Raw genomic sequence first — 13,582 nt, forward strand, 5'->3', positions numbered from 1 at the left:
TGAGAAAGTTATGCAATACTACCGCGTTGCGTTCTGGGTAATAACCCACATCCATTTCAAGATGGCGTTTAGATTGTGCCGGTCGCATGGATTATCAAAACGATTACAAGATGTATTTAAGGTAAGAAATGATTGTATTGGTGAAATCATCTTGGTATTATGCTGAAAGTTATCACCTAAAAGATCTAACAATAGACTGTACAGAATATATTTGAAGAGTACCTGAGATCGTGGCCACTGAGTTTGATGTAAGTGTACGTACTTTGTTCGTTACGTAGTACTAAAGTTTTGCTCACGAACAGAAAATCTGTGTTGATGATTAATCATGTTCCAAGTATTCTCCTATAAACTGAACCTTTTTTGATTTTATAAAACTCGGGTATGTTTTTTGTAAGGTCAATTTAAGCATAGTTCTCATTTCTTAACCGTTGACTTGAATTCGCGTTTTGATATTGTAAAGTTTCGGGATTGTTGTTGGTAAAAGTAACTTTAGCAGTGAGCACCTCCTGGATTTGGCTTGAATTTCTTTTCTTTTGGAAGAATTGGATCTTCAAGTACCCATGCAAATGTTTTTGTGACATATAGTTTTGCTCACCAAAATGTACAAAATACATCTACCCACATATACTCTGGCACACCAGTTTATGACGTTGCTCCCAAGCATTCTAAGAGTATATGTTTGGCAAAATTGGCACGCCAATGATATATGTGTTGTCCCCTTGATTCCAGCCCTCTGATAGCAGGTGACTCATTGTGTTACTAAATAATACGAAATTACTCTTAACCCTGAGGGCTTTTCAAAATTAGGATTGTCTTAGTCAGTGAATTTCATCCATTATAGAAATACTTTAGAAACTAAGAATTAAAGTCTGTTTGAATTTAGAGGTCTATTTCTCATCATTAGGTACAGACCAGGCTAACAACAACAGCCACAGTTGAAGGAGGGAAAAGCAATGCAAAAGTAAGTTGGGCCAAAATCAGTTACTTATGAATTGAAATTGTGCTTTTAGATAGTTTGTCTTTCTCCTTGAAAAGGTGCTGATGTTTTAGGGAATCATAAATTTTTGGTCACTCTTTGGAAAGAAAGTGTTTACCGTTTTATTTATTATCCAATTACGACTCTTTCAGATGTGGTTTGCATTTGGTGCACTTGCTGCAGGAGGGCTTGCCACAGGTTACATCCTTCAACCAACTGTTGATGCTGCAGAACTTGAACTTCACCCTCCCCACTACCCTTGGGCTCACAAAGGCTTTTTGAGTTCACTTGACCATGCAAGGTATGTTTGAAGGGAAACAATAATTTAATTGTGATTGATGTGGTATGAGGCATAGAGTGTATATGTTTTGCCGAATACCCAATATAGAGGTACCCAGTTTATTTCTCACAGTACTGAGGTACCAGTACTGGCAATGTTTTATTTTTACTAGCATCCGACGAGGTTATGAAGTGTACAGACAGGTCTGTGCTGCTTGCCACTCAATGGAGCAATTGGCATATCGACATCTTGTGGATGTGGCTTACACAGAAGAAGAAATGAAAGCTATTGCATCAGAGGTACGCAATAAATTAGCTGAGAGTGTCAATGTATTGCCTGGACGCTATATTGGGATGTTTAACACAATGTTATTAAGTGGTGTAAATGAAATATTCTCCCCTATAATCTACTAGACAAAGTTTAAGCAAGCTGACCATATACATGTTCCCCTTTGATAAATAAACCAGGTTGCCTCTTAATATCTTCATAGATGATGTTATTGTTATTGTCACTGTTGATGCTATTTTAGTGTTTCTGTTCTTTTTCATTGTGCACGTGGTTATGACACTTAACTGAAGGAGGTGAATTGTTTGTTTTTCACAGGCGCAGATTGAAGATGGTCCTGATGATGATGGAAACATGTTCACCAGACCAGGAAAGGTGAGATACCTGGTAAAGCTTATGGATACAGCAATCAGTCAACTTAGAACAAAATCTGTTTTGATTCTCAAGGACATTGTAAATCCATGTGTATTGCTACATATGTTGGCTTGGTGACTTGGTGTAAAACCCATTGTTGCATTTTTCAGTTGTCAGACTCCTTCCCTAAGCCATATCCTAATGAACAGGCTGCAAGAGCTGCTAATGCTGGTAAGAAATGCCTTGGAAAATGCGTAATGTTATGTATTTTATTATACACCCATTATTTGTGTTTTAAACCATTTTATAAAGATGTGTACTTGTGTTGTGAGGAGTACTCATTTCTTGTGATTTTTCACCACATCTTAGGTGCTTATCCCCCAGACCTGAGCCTTATTACATCAGCAAGACATGGTGGAGAGGTAGAATTTACACATTTATTTCCTTCCAGTTTTTGTGGTGTTACTTTTTTGGTGTATTGAGTGCTTGCACCCTGAATTGACTTGATTTGACACATCTTGTCAGTGTGTTAAATTTTCAAGCACCTTAAGCATTCTTGTTTGCATGTGTTGATAAATTGGTTATCCATCAGGCCCTGGTTGTGCGAAGGTTGGATAATGCTATCAACTGGATAAATCTCTATCGGGAGGATAGTGTAGTACATTTTGCTATCACTTATCCACTGGATAGTGATTTATCTTTTGGATAACGTCATCTGACCTTCATTCAACTGGTCCCAGATTAGTAACCTTGTCATGGCTTTTTGATTTGTGTTCAAGTGAAAGGAGGAAAGGAGTTGTGTTTGAATTAAATTTTAAACAAAGACTTTCATTATATTGGTTGTAAGGTATAAAATTTGGGGGAATGTCACTTGGGGAATATATATATGTTATTTGCAGGCTGGGAGGTCCGTATGGTGAAAAACTGTGACTGAGGTCTTGAAAAGACTGCCCGAGGCCGTAGGCCGAGGGCAGCATTTTCAAGACCGAGGTCACAGTTTTTCACCATACGGACCGACCCTTAGCCGGTGAATAACATATTTATTGTTTTTAAACTTGACGAAATTCTTTCCGAAAGAACCCGAATGATTTATGGCCGTAAATACGGCAAGATCTTCCATAAACTGAAAAATTTTTGAGTGAGTAAATGGTAGTTAAAATGGAGGTGATGCAAATTTAAGAGAGATGCCTCCCGAAACATTTTCATTTCCGTAACGATAAAGGTGATTTAAAAGGCTTCCAAACAAACTTTGAAACATTATTTTTACAAGTATCTGTCACAATCTGACACCTGTCAATTAGAGAGCGCGCAAGAAAAAAAAAGCGTAGGAACATTTGAAAACCAACAGAACTAGTTTGGCAAGGACTGTCACGACAATGTTTTCTTCAAAATCAGTTAATGATCTAACGGAAAGTATTATTCACTCTCATCGACCATTCATTCATGTACGAAGATTTACTTCTGTTCATTAAGTAAACAGCAAGGAAAGTAATTGTGAGTAAATTCAATTTTTTTATTTTGAAGTTGTGAGAGTTTGCTCGTTTGTTTGCTGTAATGGCGTGTTTAACTCTGATCTTTCCTTCACAAAAACTAAATTCGAACGGCACACTCCAACAAGACACAAGGGAATGTAATGCGGCCTTTTCTCAATTCCTTCAATTTCTGTTGTGCAATTTAAGGTACAAATGTCCAAATTGAACGGAATTGGAAAGACTCACCAGGAGCGTATATTTGTTGTAGAACTTAAATTAAAACTTCGCTTGCTCTTTCACTATGAACAAATTGCTCGAGAAAATTCAGATATTAAATGAATGAAAGTTCCATCGTTCAGTTTAACTGTAACCAAATACCTCACGTTTCAACTTTCTGGGTACTTTTTGTGAACGATTAAAATTAATTGCAGATGGTTTTTAGGCCGCTTGTCAACCTACGTAATGACACTATTGTTTATACAAATTCATTCTGAAACCAATATTTTTCTGTCAACCAAAGTGATTTGATAGAGAGAAAAGAGAGGATTCATAAGTTATTTATTGGCTTGAGGTAGTGACCGACATGTTTGCTTAAAAATACTGCCCAGCCGGAAAACGAGGTATATTTATGAAAAATGACAACGAAAGTTGGGATGTACTCGGCGACTCACGAAAGCGTTACCGTGGCCTGTGGGCAGAGATAGGAAAATACTGACCGGGTAAAGAACCAATCAGATTGCAAGATTCGTTACCATGCCCTCTAAAAAAACAATAATAGTGGATATTCCATAGTTTAGCTGGGGCATATTTGGTCATTTAACTCATTTAGGCCAATCATGCAAGAGTGAAAATATATGATGGATTATAGGGGGTGTTGTCAGCAATCAGCATTCCACTGTAGGTAACAGGTTGTTTTTCATCTCTTGCCACAGGACTATGTATTCAGTATCTTGACAGGTTACACAGATCCTCCTGCTGGAGTAGAAGTCAAGGATGACTTGTACTACAATCCATACTTCCCAGGGCAAAATATTGCCATGGCACCAGCATTGTACAATGAAATCATTGAATATGAGGATGGTAAGATTGCATTGAAATGTAGAGGAAGATTCCCTATAGCCAACTTACCAGCCAATTTCTATTAAACTGTTTAATCTCTCTTATTAATTCTTTCACTCCCACTAGCGACCAAGAAAGAATTTCTCCTTACAATATCAAGCAATATCAAACAGACAAGTGATGATAGTTAGAAAAAAGTGTCAGTGAGGGGATTAAAAGTTGATCCGATGACAGATTCTCTGAACTAACATCTTAAGAATTGTATGGCAGACAGTAAGGATAATTCTTAATGAGAAATTGGGAATGAGAAGGGTTACTCATAGGAAAGACAGGTTTTTTTATTTTTCCTTACAGTATCACTGCTAAGTCCACAGAAAATTCATGAGAATTAATGAAATGATTATCAACTTAAGAAGCTCAGGATTGTTAAACAGATTCCCTTTTTCAGTGCCCTAGGAAATGTATAATGAACATTATGGAGAATATGCATTTTAATGTTAGGGTGTTAATGGTTAATTTATCTCTTACTAATGTTGGTGCATGTTGAAATTTAGGTACACCTGCGACAGTCAGCCAGCTGGCTAAAGATGTGTGTACTTTCCTTAAGTGGGCTGCAGGTGAGAATTTATTTTCTACAGTACTGTATTAACGCGGTTAAATGCTGCTGTGTTTTTACTTCCAAATTATGTTTACTTCAAAACAATGTTTCCTTTATCACTAACAATGATTGCAATAGATCATGTGGTAGTATTATGTAAAAAAAAAGACATGTCATCCATTCTAGTGTCTCACTTTTTTTAGCCAAGACAGATTTTAGTTGCCTAGCACCTTAGGTTCAATAATGGTGGTACAGATCACTTAGTTGTATCCAAGTTGTCATTTTTGCTCTTTGAAAGGTACTAGTTAACATCATCATTATTCTTCTAATTCAGTGTGGCATTACTGGGTTTATTCTAAAGTTTGTTTCCATCTGCAGCATTTCATCATAGCTGGTGTGTATTCCAGAGCTACTGTATGATGAAATTGGGGTATTAGGAGTTACAGTCAGCAAATAGTTGTTAATGGCTTGATGTTATTGCATTGTCTTTGTAGAACCTGAACATGATGACCGCAAAAGAATGGGAATGAAGGTATAATGCATATTCAAATCTTCATTCGTTATACTTAAACAACAAACCAAACCTAACATGTATTCTGCCTCACCAAAGTAGAAGGGTGAAGATTAATTAAAACATACATGTAGCTTGCAGTTTTAGTATTTTGTAAATTTTCCTTTAGTGCCACCATGGTATTCCTTTCTGTACATGCAGCCGTGTGTATATAGATCTATATAACGTGTTTTGAGCACTTAGCTGCAAAGTGCACATCACATTTTTCAATAAGTTTTTGTGATAAATTGGATGAGTTGACTTTTTGTTACTAAATTAACAAGATCTTCATGCATGTTTTATTAATCTTGTTGGATCCTTTGTTTTTCTTCACAATGCTTGGTGTGAACTCCATCTTCGATCTGAAGTAAAACCTTGTTTCTTGTTGAAGTTGTTGTCGTTTTAAAAGAGAAGTCTCCTGAAGCATTCTTTGAAAGACTATGTTCAAATCCGTGTACTTATTTACTTCTTCTCTTGTGTCTGTTTGTTTGTTTTTCCTAAGGCCATGACGATTCTCGGGTTCCTTACGTTTGCCTCGTACTACTACAAGCGTCACAAGTGGTCAGTGTTAAAGAGCCGCAAGATCGTGTATCGTCCCTCACCCCACTCCTGAGGGGCTCAATAACTGAACAAATTTAAACAACTTTTTACGCAGATAATGTCAGCATTAGATGAAAAAAATAAGTGCAGGTACTATTTGATCTGTGCTTTAAGAGGGTGATAGCATCATTTAGGCCTTGCACACCTAATTAAGTGCAAATATTCTGTTGTGATATTGACCAAGGCTTACTGTAAAAAAATTCTGTTGATCAGAGTGCCTCCTTAAATTTCGTGAGTTATGGTGTTTGTTGCTGAGGTGTAGCTGCTTTTAGCTTACTCTCTGTGAATAGCCTCTTTAAAAAGCTGTGAGGTAATGTTATTTTATTCCTTTTTGTTGTGATTTACTTCAATAAACACTAAATTGAAATGTTTTAAAATTACGTTGTTTCTGTGTTAAGGGGATATTATCATTGTTGTCCTTCTAAAACCCCCTCCCACGCCAGTGACAAAATATTATACGTACTTTTGATGGATCAAGTTAAATATTTTTAGACACCTGACATCAGGAAGCCAGAAGAGGCTCTTTGCAAAAGTGTGTGCGCAGATTTCGTGTAGCTTCACGAAGGAAAGCACGACTAAATCACCGAGCTAAATAGGCTATACCGTTTAAAACAAAATGAGGTTACGATATACAAACAATAACCTTTATCTGGTGCAAAAATATGCACGGATATTTGTCCGCGGACATTATCTGTTCCATTATGCGAACAGTTTACCGAGAGCGAAGCCCGAGGAAAACTGTGAACTTCGAGGAACAAATAGTGTCAAGGGAAAATGTACAGGCACACTTTCGCGCAAAATGGAGGCTATTTTGTTTAGTATCCTTAAAAGATTTTGCAACGCGCGTGAAAAATTGTTTACGAACTGTATGAAGCGTGAGATGATTTCTTTGGAGTACAAACTTTATAAACAATAAAATATCTCCCTTCTTCTGTAACCATCACAAAACGTTCTCTCGTCTTGAATTAAATCTTTAAAAGAAGACCTGTGGTAGTGGACGTGAGGTTTGAAAACTAGGGAATAGCACTTGGGTGTTATTCTCGGATATCGCCCAGTGTTCGGTCACGTGCTGCACTTAGACCAATCGCGCGCTAGCAAAAATAATGGATTATTTTTAGCATAATTCGCAACACCTAAACAAAAACGATTTGATATTCTTCCTGGTTACTCAGTCCATCCAAGGTCTCCAGACCCCTCCATGATTTACTGGCTTGGATTTGAGATCGGGATCTGGGAATCTAACAGGCACCGCAGTAGTATTATACTTTTCTATCATACCGAGTAAATCGCGCACTACATCTGGGAACTGTTCTGAAATTTCTCTCTTCTCTTGGGGATCGCCCGTGATGTTAAAAAGAAACACGCTATTTGCGTTATGTTGGTTGCAGGAAGACTGGGTCTTGGAGCCGGATTCCGGCGCCGCAACCCAATCTCCGTTTCCTGGACAACCAAGTAAGAGTTTCCAATCCCCTCTTCTGAAAGCGGCGCTACGACAGTGAGAATATCCGTCCGGATTTCCCCAGAATGTATCTACAGGGTCAATATTATGTAAGATCTCGTTCCTCGGTGGCGTCAAGTTCTCGCTAATGCTCGCCCACTGACTTACCCCGTCCAGAGGAATGCCCTCAACCGATACCTTGGCCAAGTGCAAAATGGTGGGAAACCAGTCAGATACGTGCATCAGTCCCTTATAAACTCTCCCCGGCTTTTGAATCAGATCACTGTTTACAAACCCGACGCCTCTTATGCCTCCTTCCCATAGCGAAGCTTTCCAACCCCGCAGCGGCCAGTTGTTTCCCCCCGCCGTGACTTGTCCTCCGTTATCGCTGCTAAAAATGAGCACAGTGTCTTCCCACAAACCGCGTTTCTTGAGCACTCGTGTCACGTTTCCAACTGCCTCATCCATGCAAGAAACCATGGCAGCGTACACGCGTCTATTGTGATCCTTAATGTTTTTGTACTGCTTCAAAAATCGTTCAGGTACCTGTAGCGGCGAGTGGGGAGCTTGGAATGATAAAAACAAAAAAAGTGGGTTTTGGGGGTCATGTTTTTTAATTATCCTTTCGGCTTCTCTAGCGAAGAGATTGGTGGTGTAGTTCCCGACTACATTTGGTTCAAGCTTTTCATCCCGCCAAAAATCATAACCGTTAAGAAACTTGTAACCCGATGCAGGAAACCCAAGTCGATTCCGATGCGTGTAGTAATCTTGTCCACCGGTTAGAAAACCGTAAAACGAATCGAATCCCCTTCTTGTTGGTATAAACTTCTTACGATAGAACCCGAGGTGCCATTTTCCGACCACGTGGATCCTGTAGCCACTGTCTTTCAATTTTTCTGCGATTGTAGTTTCGTTACTCGGCAGCGCGTTCGCCTGCGAGGGCCAAATTATTCCATGTTGCAGTCCAGTATGTATGTCGTATCGTCCCGTTAAAAGCTGCGCTCTCGTTGGAGTACAAATAGGTTGAACGTAATAGTTATCCAGTCGAACCCCGGTGCGAGCCAACTCGTCCAAAATTTTGGTTTTGAATTTTGAGTTGTGGTAGCCAATGTCATTAAATCCCAGATCGTCAGCTAAGATGAATACAATGTGCGGCTTTTTACCATGGTTGAGGACTGCTAAACTAGTCTTCATCAAAATGAAAAGAAGGAATCCAGTTCTGATTAACCTTAGATGTAAAAACATGGTCATCCCCTCCAACGCTTTTCTTTCTCTCTTAGCATTTATTCAATATCTTTAAACTTTAGTGTGCGGCGTCAAACAAAGCCCTTAAACAATTAGGAACCTGTTCAGTTCAGAATTTTTTTTTCTATTTCGGGTAAAAACCCGATCATCCAATACATTTTTATTCACTCTTAGCTTGCGAAATCGAGACCAAATCACTCCTTCGAAGAACGAAACATTGGAAAGATGGAATAAAAATGACTTAAAGTAGCTTTCATTTTGATCTCGAAGTTACGGGTCTTCACCATTCACACAGCGACAGGTCTTTATTTTTCTGGTAACCCTTGACTGACGTAAAGGTGCTATGTACACCTGATTGCCTTAACTTCAGTCGTCATAAAAAAAAATAAATAAATAAAAAAAAAAAAAAGCGAAAAGGAAAACGACCCTGAACGCTGTGGTTTACGCAACGTTCATAAATATTGTTTCGTCTTCGCTCACTCACCTTCCCCTCAGGATAAGAAGAAGACAAGACGTGGAGTTTATTCAAGATTGTCGACATTAAAAATGGTCTGTTAAGTTGATTCACTACATTGAGCCTATCTTTAAACCTTTTTGGCATATTTCTATGTATGGCCTGCATACGAGGACTGGTCCTAGTGTCATTTCACCGGGTTGCAGTGTTAGCAAAGTTGATGACTAACCCTGAAAAGCTTTGATTTCCTTCGAAAGCAATTAATGAAATCAGATATCAAAATCCATTAGTTCGAGGGCCTAAGGTACATAAACGTAGACTTCGTTAACTGATCGCCCCCAAATCTCCAATTCGTCATGGAGACAGCCTTTGAAGGACCTGAAGTATCTTGCTTTCGCTTTTTTTACCATCTTCGTTTGATGTCCATATTCACATTACTTATGGAAAAAGCTTCCTATAAAACTCAAGTCAAATTTGTGCAATGTAATCGCATTTCCTTAGGAACTACACCATTTCTAGAGATTTCTCCTCTGTCCCAAGCTAAAAAAAAAACTGACTTAAATCGTTCTTTTCTTCAAGCACTTTGCCTCTCTTGTGGATCAGATTTAATTCAAATTTTGACGGCTACAAATATCTCGTATACCGCTAGAGGCTATAGGTCACACTCATTTCACAGAGGAACAGATTAGTTGCTGACATTTTGAATTGATTTTATTTCTAAAAAGACATACAGCGAATAAACTTTACGAGGTAATTACAGAGAGAAATTGCAGAAAAAGAAAGTGAGATAAAACATAGTCATTCTTCTTCACGTCGCGACTTGCACCGTCACTTAATTTATAAATATATAAAACTAAACCTGAAAAAGAAAACGTAATGCCCGGTAAGTTGATACAAACCAAATTTCTCACCAAACCAAAAACAAACCAAATTTCTCTAGAACAAATGGGTGCAAGGAGTAAGTTAAATAAACATCCTTAGAAGCAAAATGAACCCTTAGCTACAATCAGCCACAAAATTGATTGACACAACATGTTTGAAGAGTTCTATTTATGGGTAGAATAACACTCCCTGTTTCTACCACACTCTAAATCATTGATAAGACCCCCCTTTCCAATTCAAAGTTGGCTAAACTGAAGTTCACTGAATCACGATTCAATATCTTTTTTTTAGGGGGGGAGGGAGCAAATAGGTTAACTTAAGGAGGGTAAAAGAGATAAAACTGAAGTAATAGGGGGTTGAAAAGAGCTATGCATCACCAGTTTTTTTTGCTGATTGTAGGTATCAGCTGTCTACTGAGTGTTTATAAACCCTTCACATCTGTTGATCCAATTTGTAATTCTCCTTTCTAGCTGCTATACATTTCAATGTAAATCAGTTATGAGAATTGGGTGCTTTAACAAGGACGCAGCCTCTCACTGATAACATTACCAACCCTCATAACCTGATTGCTGAATATTGCATCCAAATTGAGGGGAGAGGTTACAAGTTGACCATTTCTCAGAATTATAAACACTAAGGGCTGGTTCTACAGCCCTTCTTGCTAAGGATGAGGCTGAGGACTAACAGAACTCCTTACAATAAAATGTATTTCTCCTGCTAGTTATTTTTTACCTCTGTTATTAATTTTGATTCCACCCATTCATAAGAGTTGTCTTTAAAGTTACATGACACTTCAGGCCACTCACCTACTAAGTGCTTGTGGAAGACTGGCTATGACTGGACCATAACCAGGAGAGTTATCATACAGTTCAAACAATGGTGCTGCCACTAACTTGTAGTTACGAGGCACAGCAAAGTTAGCTGAAAAAAAAATTGAAGGGCTTTGAATTGATTTAAAGTACCTTTAATGAGAAAGAAAACAGTTTGATTTTCCAGATTTCCTATGACTGCTGTAAACCTTCAACTTACATTCATACGGAAGTTTTGCGCTTTTGTGAAAACTAATTCAATTCAATTCTACCTTTTTCTCCAAGTTGAACTAGAAAGAGTTTTCTTTGTTCTTTTGGCTTTGTTATATGAGCAGGAATATATGGATACTGCAGAGAAAAAAAAATGAACATTTAAGGTTATCACTTGAGTACAATACCATAAAATATTCCTTTCCAGAAATACTGAACTACATGTAGATAGAGAGGGAGTGACATGTCAAAAGACTCCTCAATTTGGGAAAAAAGAGTATTATTGCGCATGTGTACCAAATCAAATGAAGATTATTAATTTACGAAGAAAGGTGAGCGGTGATTCTCCTACATTGGGTGAATTACCTGAGGTGCTTCAAAGTTTGGTCTCCACCAGTTTCCTAAGGTGTCTTCCACAACCCAGTCTACCTCGATTCCTTGTTCAGGGCGGCCTAAGATCTGAAGAACAGGAAAACATTGAGATCTACACTGTAAAAGAAATCTTTTACTGCATTAAAATTCTGGTAAATTGATGGTAACATCAAACAATAATTATAAAATTATGTGGCTTGAAACATAGTATAAGAAATTGCCAAAAAAATAGAAAATAAAAACAGCACAGAGAAGCAGACCTTGAAGCAACATGAGTATGCAAGGGGTCTGCAGGTGTTTTAGCAAATTCCTTAAAGATGTCTTGCCACTCACCTTGCCCTTTACCATGAATCTGGTAAGCTTTGTTATTAATGAGAGCAAATTTGAAGGCTGTTCAAAGACCTGCTTCTCTTTGCAAATGGTGCAAAACTTATTGTGTATTTTTGCAATGAAAGAATGGCATTTCACTACAATTTTTTAACCAAAAACATTGCAAATCAAACAATTATTAATAGCAATCAGTCTAAAATAATTCTTTTTTACCTCAGTCATTGATCTTTTAAGTCCATCAATTTCATCTTCCCCAGCAACAAGTTCCCCTCCAGGTCTGATAAAATATCAATTTATTCAAAAGTAGACTATTTAACACATTTTACATCATTTCAATTGTACTTTCAGATAAAAATGTATAACTGCATTTTGTGCTTGCCATATAAACCACCAACATTAAACAAGAAAGTAGTAGGTGACTTACAATTTGAAGAATGTCGTTCCTAACTGTAAAAGAAGCACATGTGGCAATCCATGTTCATGAACAATCAGTACACCTTCAACAGTCTTCCTCATTCCAAATTTTTCATATTCCTCCCTTGATATTAAAAGAAAATGAAGCCATAAATATAATACTTGGTATCAAAAAAGTACACAATTACACTAGCTATTATTGTATTGTGACCCTGAATATGTAGACTGATTTTTTCTTACCTCATTCGAGTAAATCTGGCTTGAACAGAGCTGCAAAATTTAAAATTAAAATAAAGTTTGGGAAAATATCATGGATTAACCTCTGAAAAAGTTTGCAGGTCTACATAATTTTCATGGAAGAATGACCAGGAGCTACGTGACAAGAGAGCTATATACATGTATGTATGAAAGAACATTCAAACTTTTCTACTAGTTCCTTGTGGGGTGCACTGATGTTATAGTTTAATTTCAGTTAGGGTTTAAAATTTTTCAACCAGATGGTTTTAAGGCTCTTTTTTTTACTTATTTGCATTTATCATGATAATCTAACACAAAAGAAAACTCAAATCAAACTGGTTAGAAAATGTTTAGACCAAGGAAAATTTGAACCTCCAGACTAGATCATATTTATTACCTGTCCTTTTCATACAACGCTTCTTTGGTTCCGAAAGTGTAATTCGTCAATGGATACCTGAAAAAATTAATACATAGATGTAACAGACATATAGCTAACGACAGGAACATAAACTGTATATAATCTTTCAAACTTTAAGTCTAATTACCCGCTGTGAAACTGACGTTGACAGAGGTCGGTACGGTGCACGTATCTGACATATTTTTAAAAAGAATCAAATCAGCTGCACTGTATATGATAAATATACTGCTCGGTCACCCCGACTATCGATCATCTTCAGTGTTAATCTTATTTGCTTTTAGAACGGAGAGGCCTTGTTCCCTCCATTAATCTTTCTTATTTTCGGTAGGTAAGGTACGCTCTGCTTGCTGGCATGGAAACACGACTACATAATTTGAAGTTGTTGTTACTGTCAATAATAGGTGTGTTATAAAAATAACCAACACAAAAATCAAATATATGACCTATTTAAAATCTTACAGTCGTACGGTCCGTTCCCCTGGTATTCCCTGCGGCCCCGTCATGTATTTGCCTGCATTACTAGCCGCCCGACTCCTCGGCCAACCTCGTGCGTTCGCGTTGGCCGCCATATTTATTTTCTTTCGACCCCAGACTTCTTG

At 37.7% G+C, this 13,582-nt stretch overlaps 2 protein-coding genes and 1 pseudogene across 2 annotated transcripts; 1 reads left to right on the forward strand and 2 right to left on the reverse strand.

The window, feature by feature from the left end:
- The first annotated feature begins 48 nt into the window (after positions 1 to 48).
- On the forward strand, positions 49 to 6,551 carry LOC131798977 (cytochrome c1, heme protein, mitochondrial-like). The gene is made up of 11 exons (XM_059116637.2): positions 49 to 121; positions 905 to 961; positions 1,129 to 1,277; positions 1,429 to 1,555; positions 1,860 to 1,916; positions 2,066 to 2,126; positions 2,265 to 2,317; positions 4,300 to 4,447; positions 4,981 to 5,043; positions 5,519 to 5,556; positions 6,077 to 6,551. The coding sequence occupies exons 1-11, from the start codon at positions 62 to 64 to the stop codon at positions 6,185 to 6,187; spliced, it is 924 nt and encodes a 307-aa protein (XP_058972620.1). The 5' UTR covers positions 49 to 61; the 3' UTR covers positions 6,188 to 6,551.
- Positions 6,104 to 9,020, reverse strand: LOC131798976 (arylsulfatase I pseudogene; annotated as a pseudogene).
- A 980-nt stretch (positions 9,021 to 10,000) lies between these two features.
- On the reverse strand, positions 10,001 to 13,573 carry LOC131798972 (cleavage and polyadenylation specificity factor subunit 5). Its single transcript, XM_059116633.2, has 9 exons — positions 13,443 to 13,573; positions 12,963 to 13,019; positions 12,569 to 12,598; positions 12,339 to 12,452; positions 12,128 to 12,191; positions 11,579 to 11,671; positions 11,275 to 11,350; positions 11,000 to 11,114; positions 10,001 to 10,170 (listed from the first exon to the last, which is right to left on the reverse strand). The coding sequence occupies exons 1-9, from the start codon at positions 13,550 to 13,552 to the stop codon at positions 10,149 to 10,151; spliced, it is 681 nt and encodes a 226-aa protein (XP_058972616.1). The 5' UTR covers positions 13,553 to 13,573; the 3' UTR covers positions 10,001 to 10,148.
- Positions 13,574 to 13,582: the final 9 nt, after the last annotated feature.

Source organism: Pocillopora verrucosa, chromosome 3, assembly GCF_036669915.1.
Source record: "Pocillopora verrucosa isolate sample1 chromosome 3, ASM3666991v2, whole genome shotgun sequence".
Lineage (NCBI taxonomy): Eukaryota > Metazoa > Cnidaria > Anthozoa > Scleractinia > Pocilloporidae > Pocillopora > Pocillopora verrucosa.

Coding starts and splice junctions, on each gene's coding strand:
- LOC131798977 (XM_059116637.2), top strand. CDS start 62: ATGGCGTTTAGATTGTGCCGGTCGCATGGATTATCAAAACGATTACAA. Junction 1,278..1,428: donor AGTTCACTTGACCATGCAAG/GTATGTTTGAAG, acceptor TATTTTTACTAG/CATCCGACGAGGTTATGAAG. Junction 4,448..4,980: donor AATCATTGAATATGAGGATG/GTAAGATTGCAT, acceptor GTTGAAATTTAG/GTACACCTGCGACAGTCAGC.
- LOC131798972 (XM_059116633.2), bottom strand. CDS start 13,552: ATGGCGGCCAACGCGAACGCACGAGGTTGGCCGAGGAGTCGGGCGGCT. Junction 12,453..12,568: donor GCCAGATTTACTCGAATGAG/GTAAGAAAAAAT, acceptor TTTAATATCAAG/GGAGGAATATGAAAAATTTG. Junction 11,115..11,274: donor AGTTCAACTTGGAGAAAAAG/GTAGAATTGAAT, acceptor TTTTTTTTTCAG/CTAACTTTGCTGTGCCTCGT.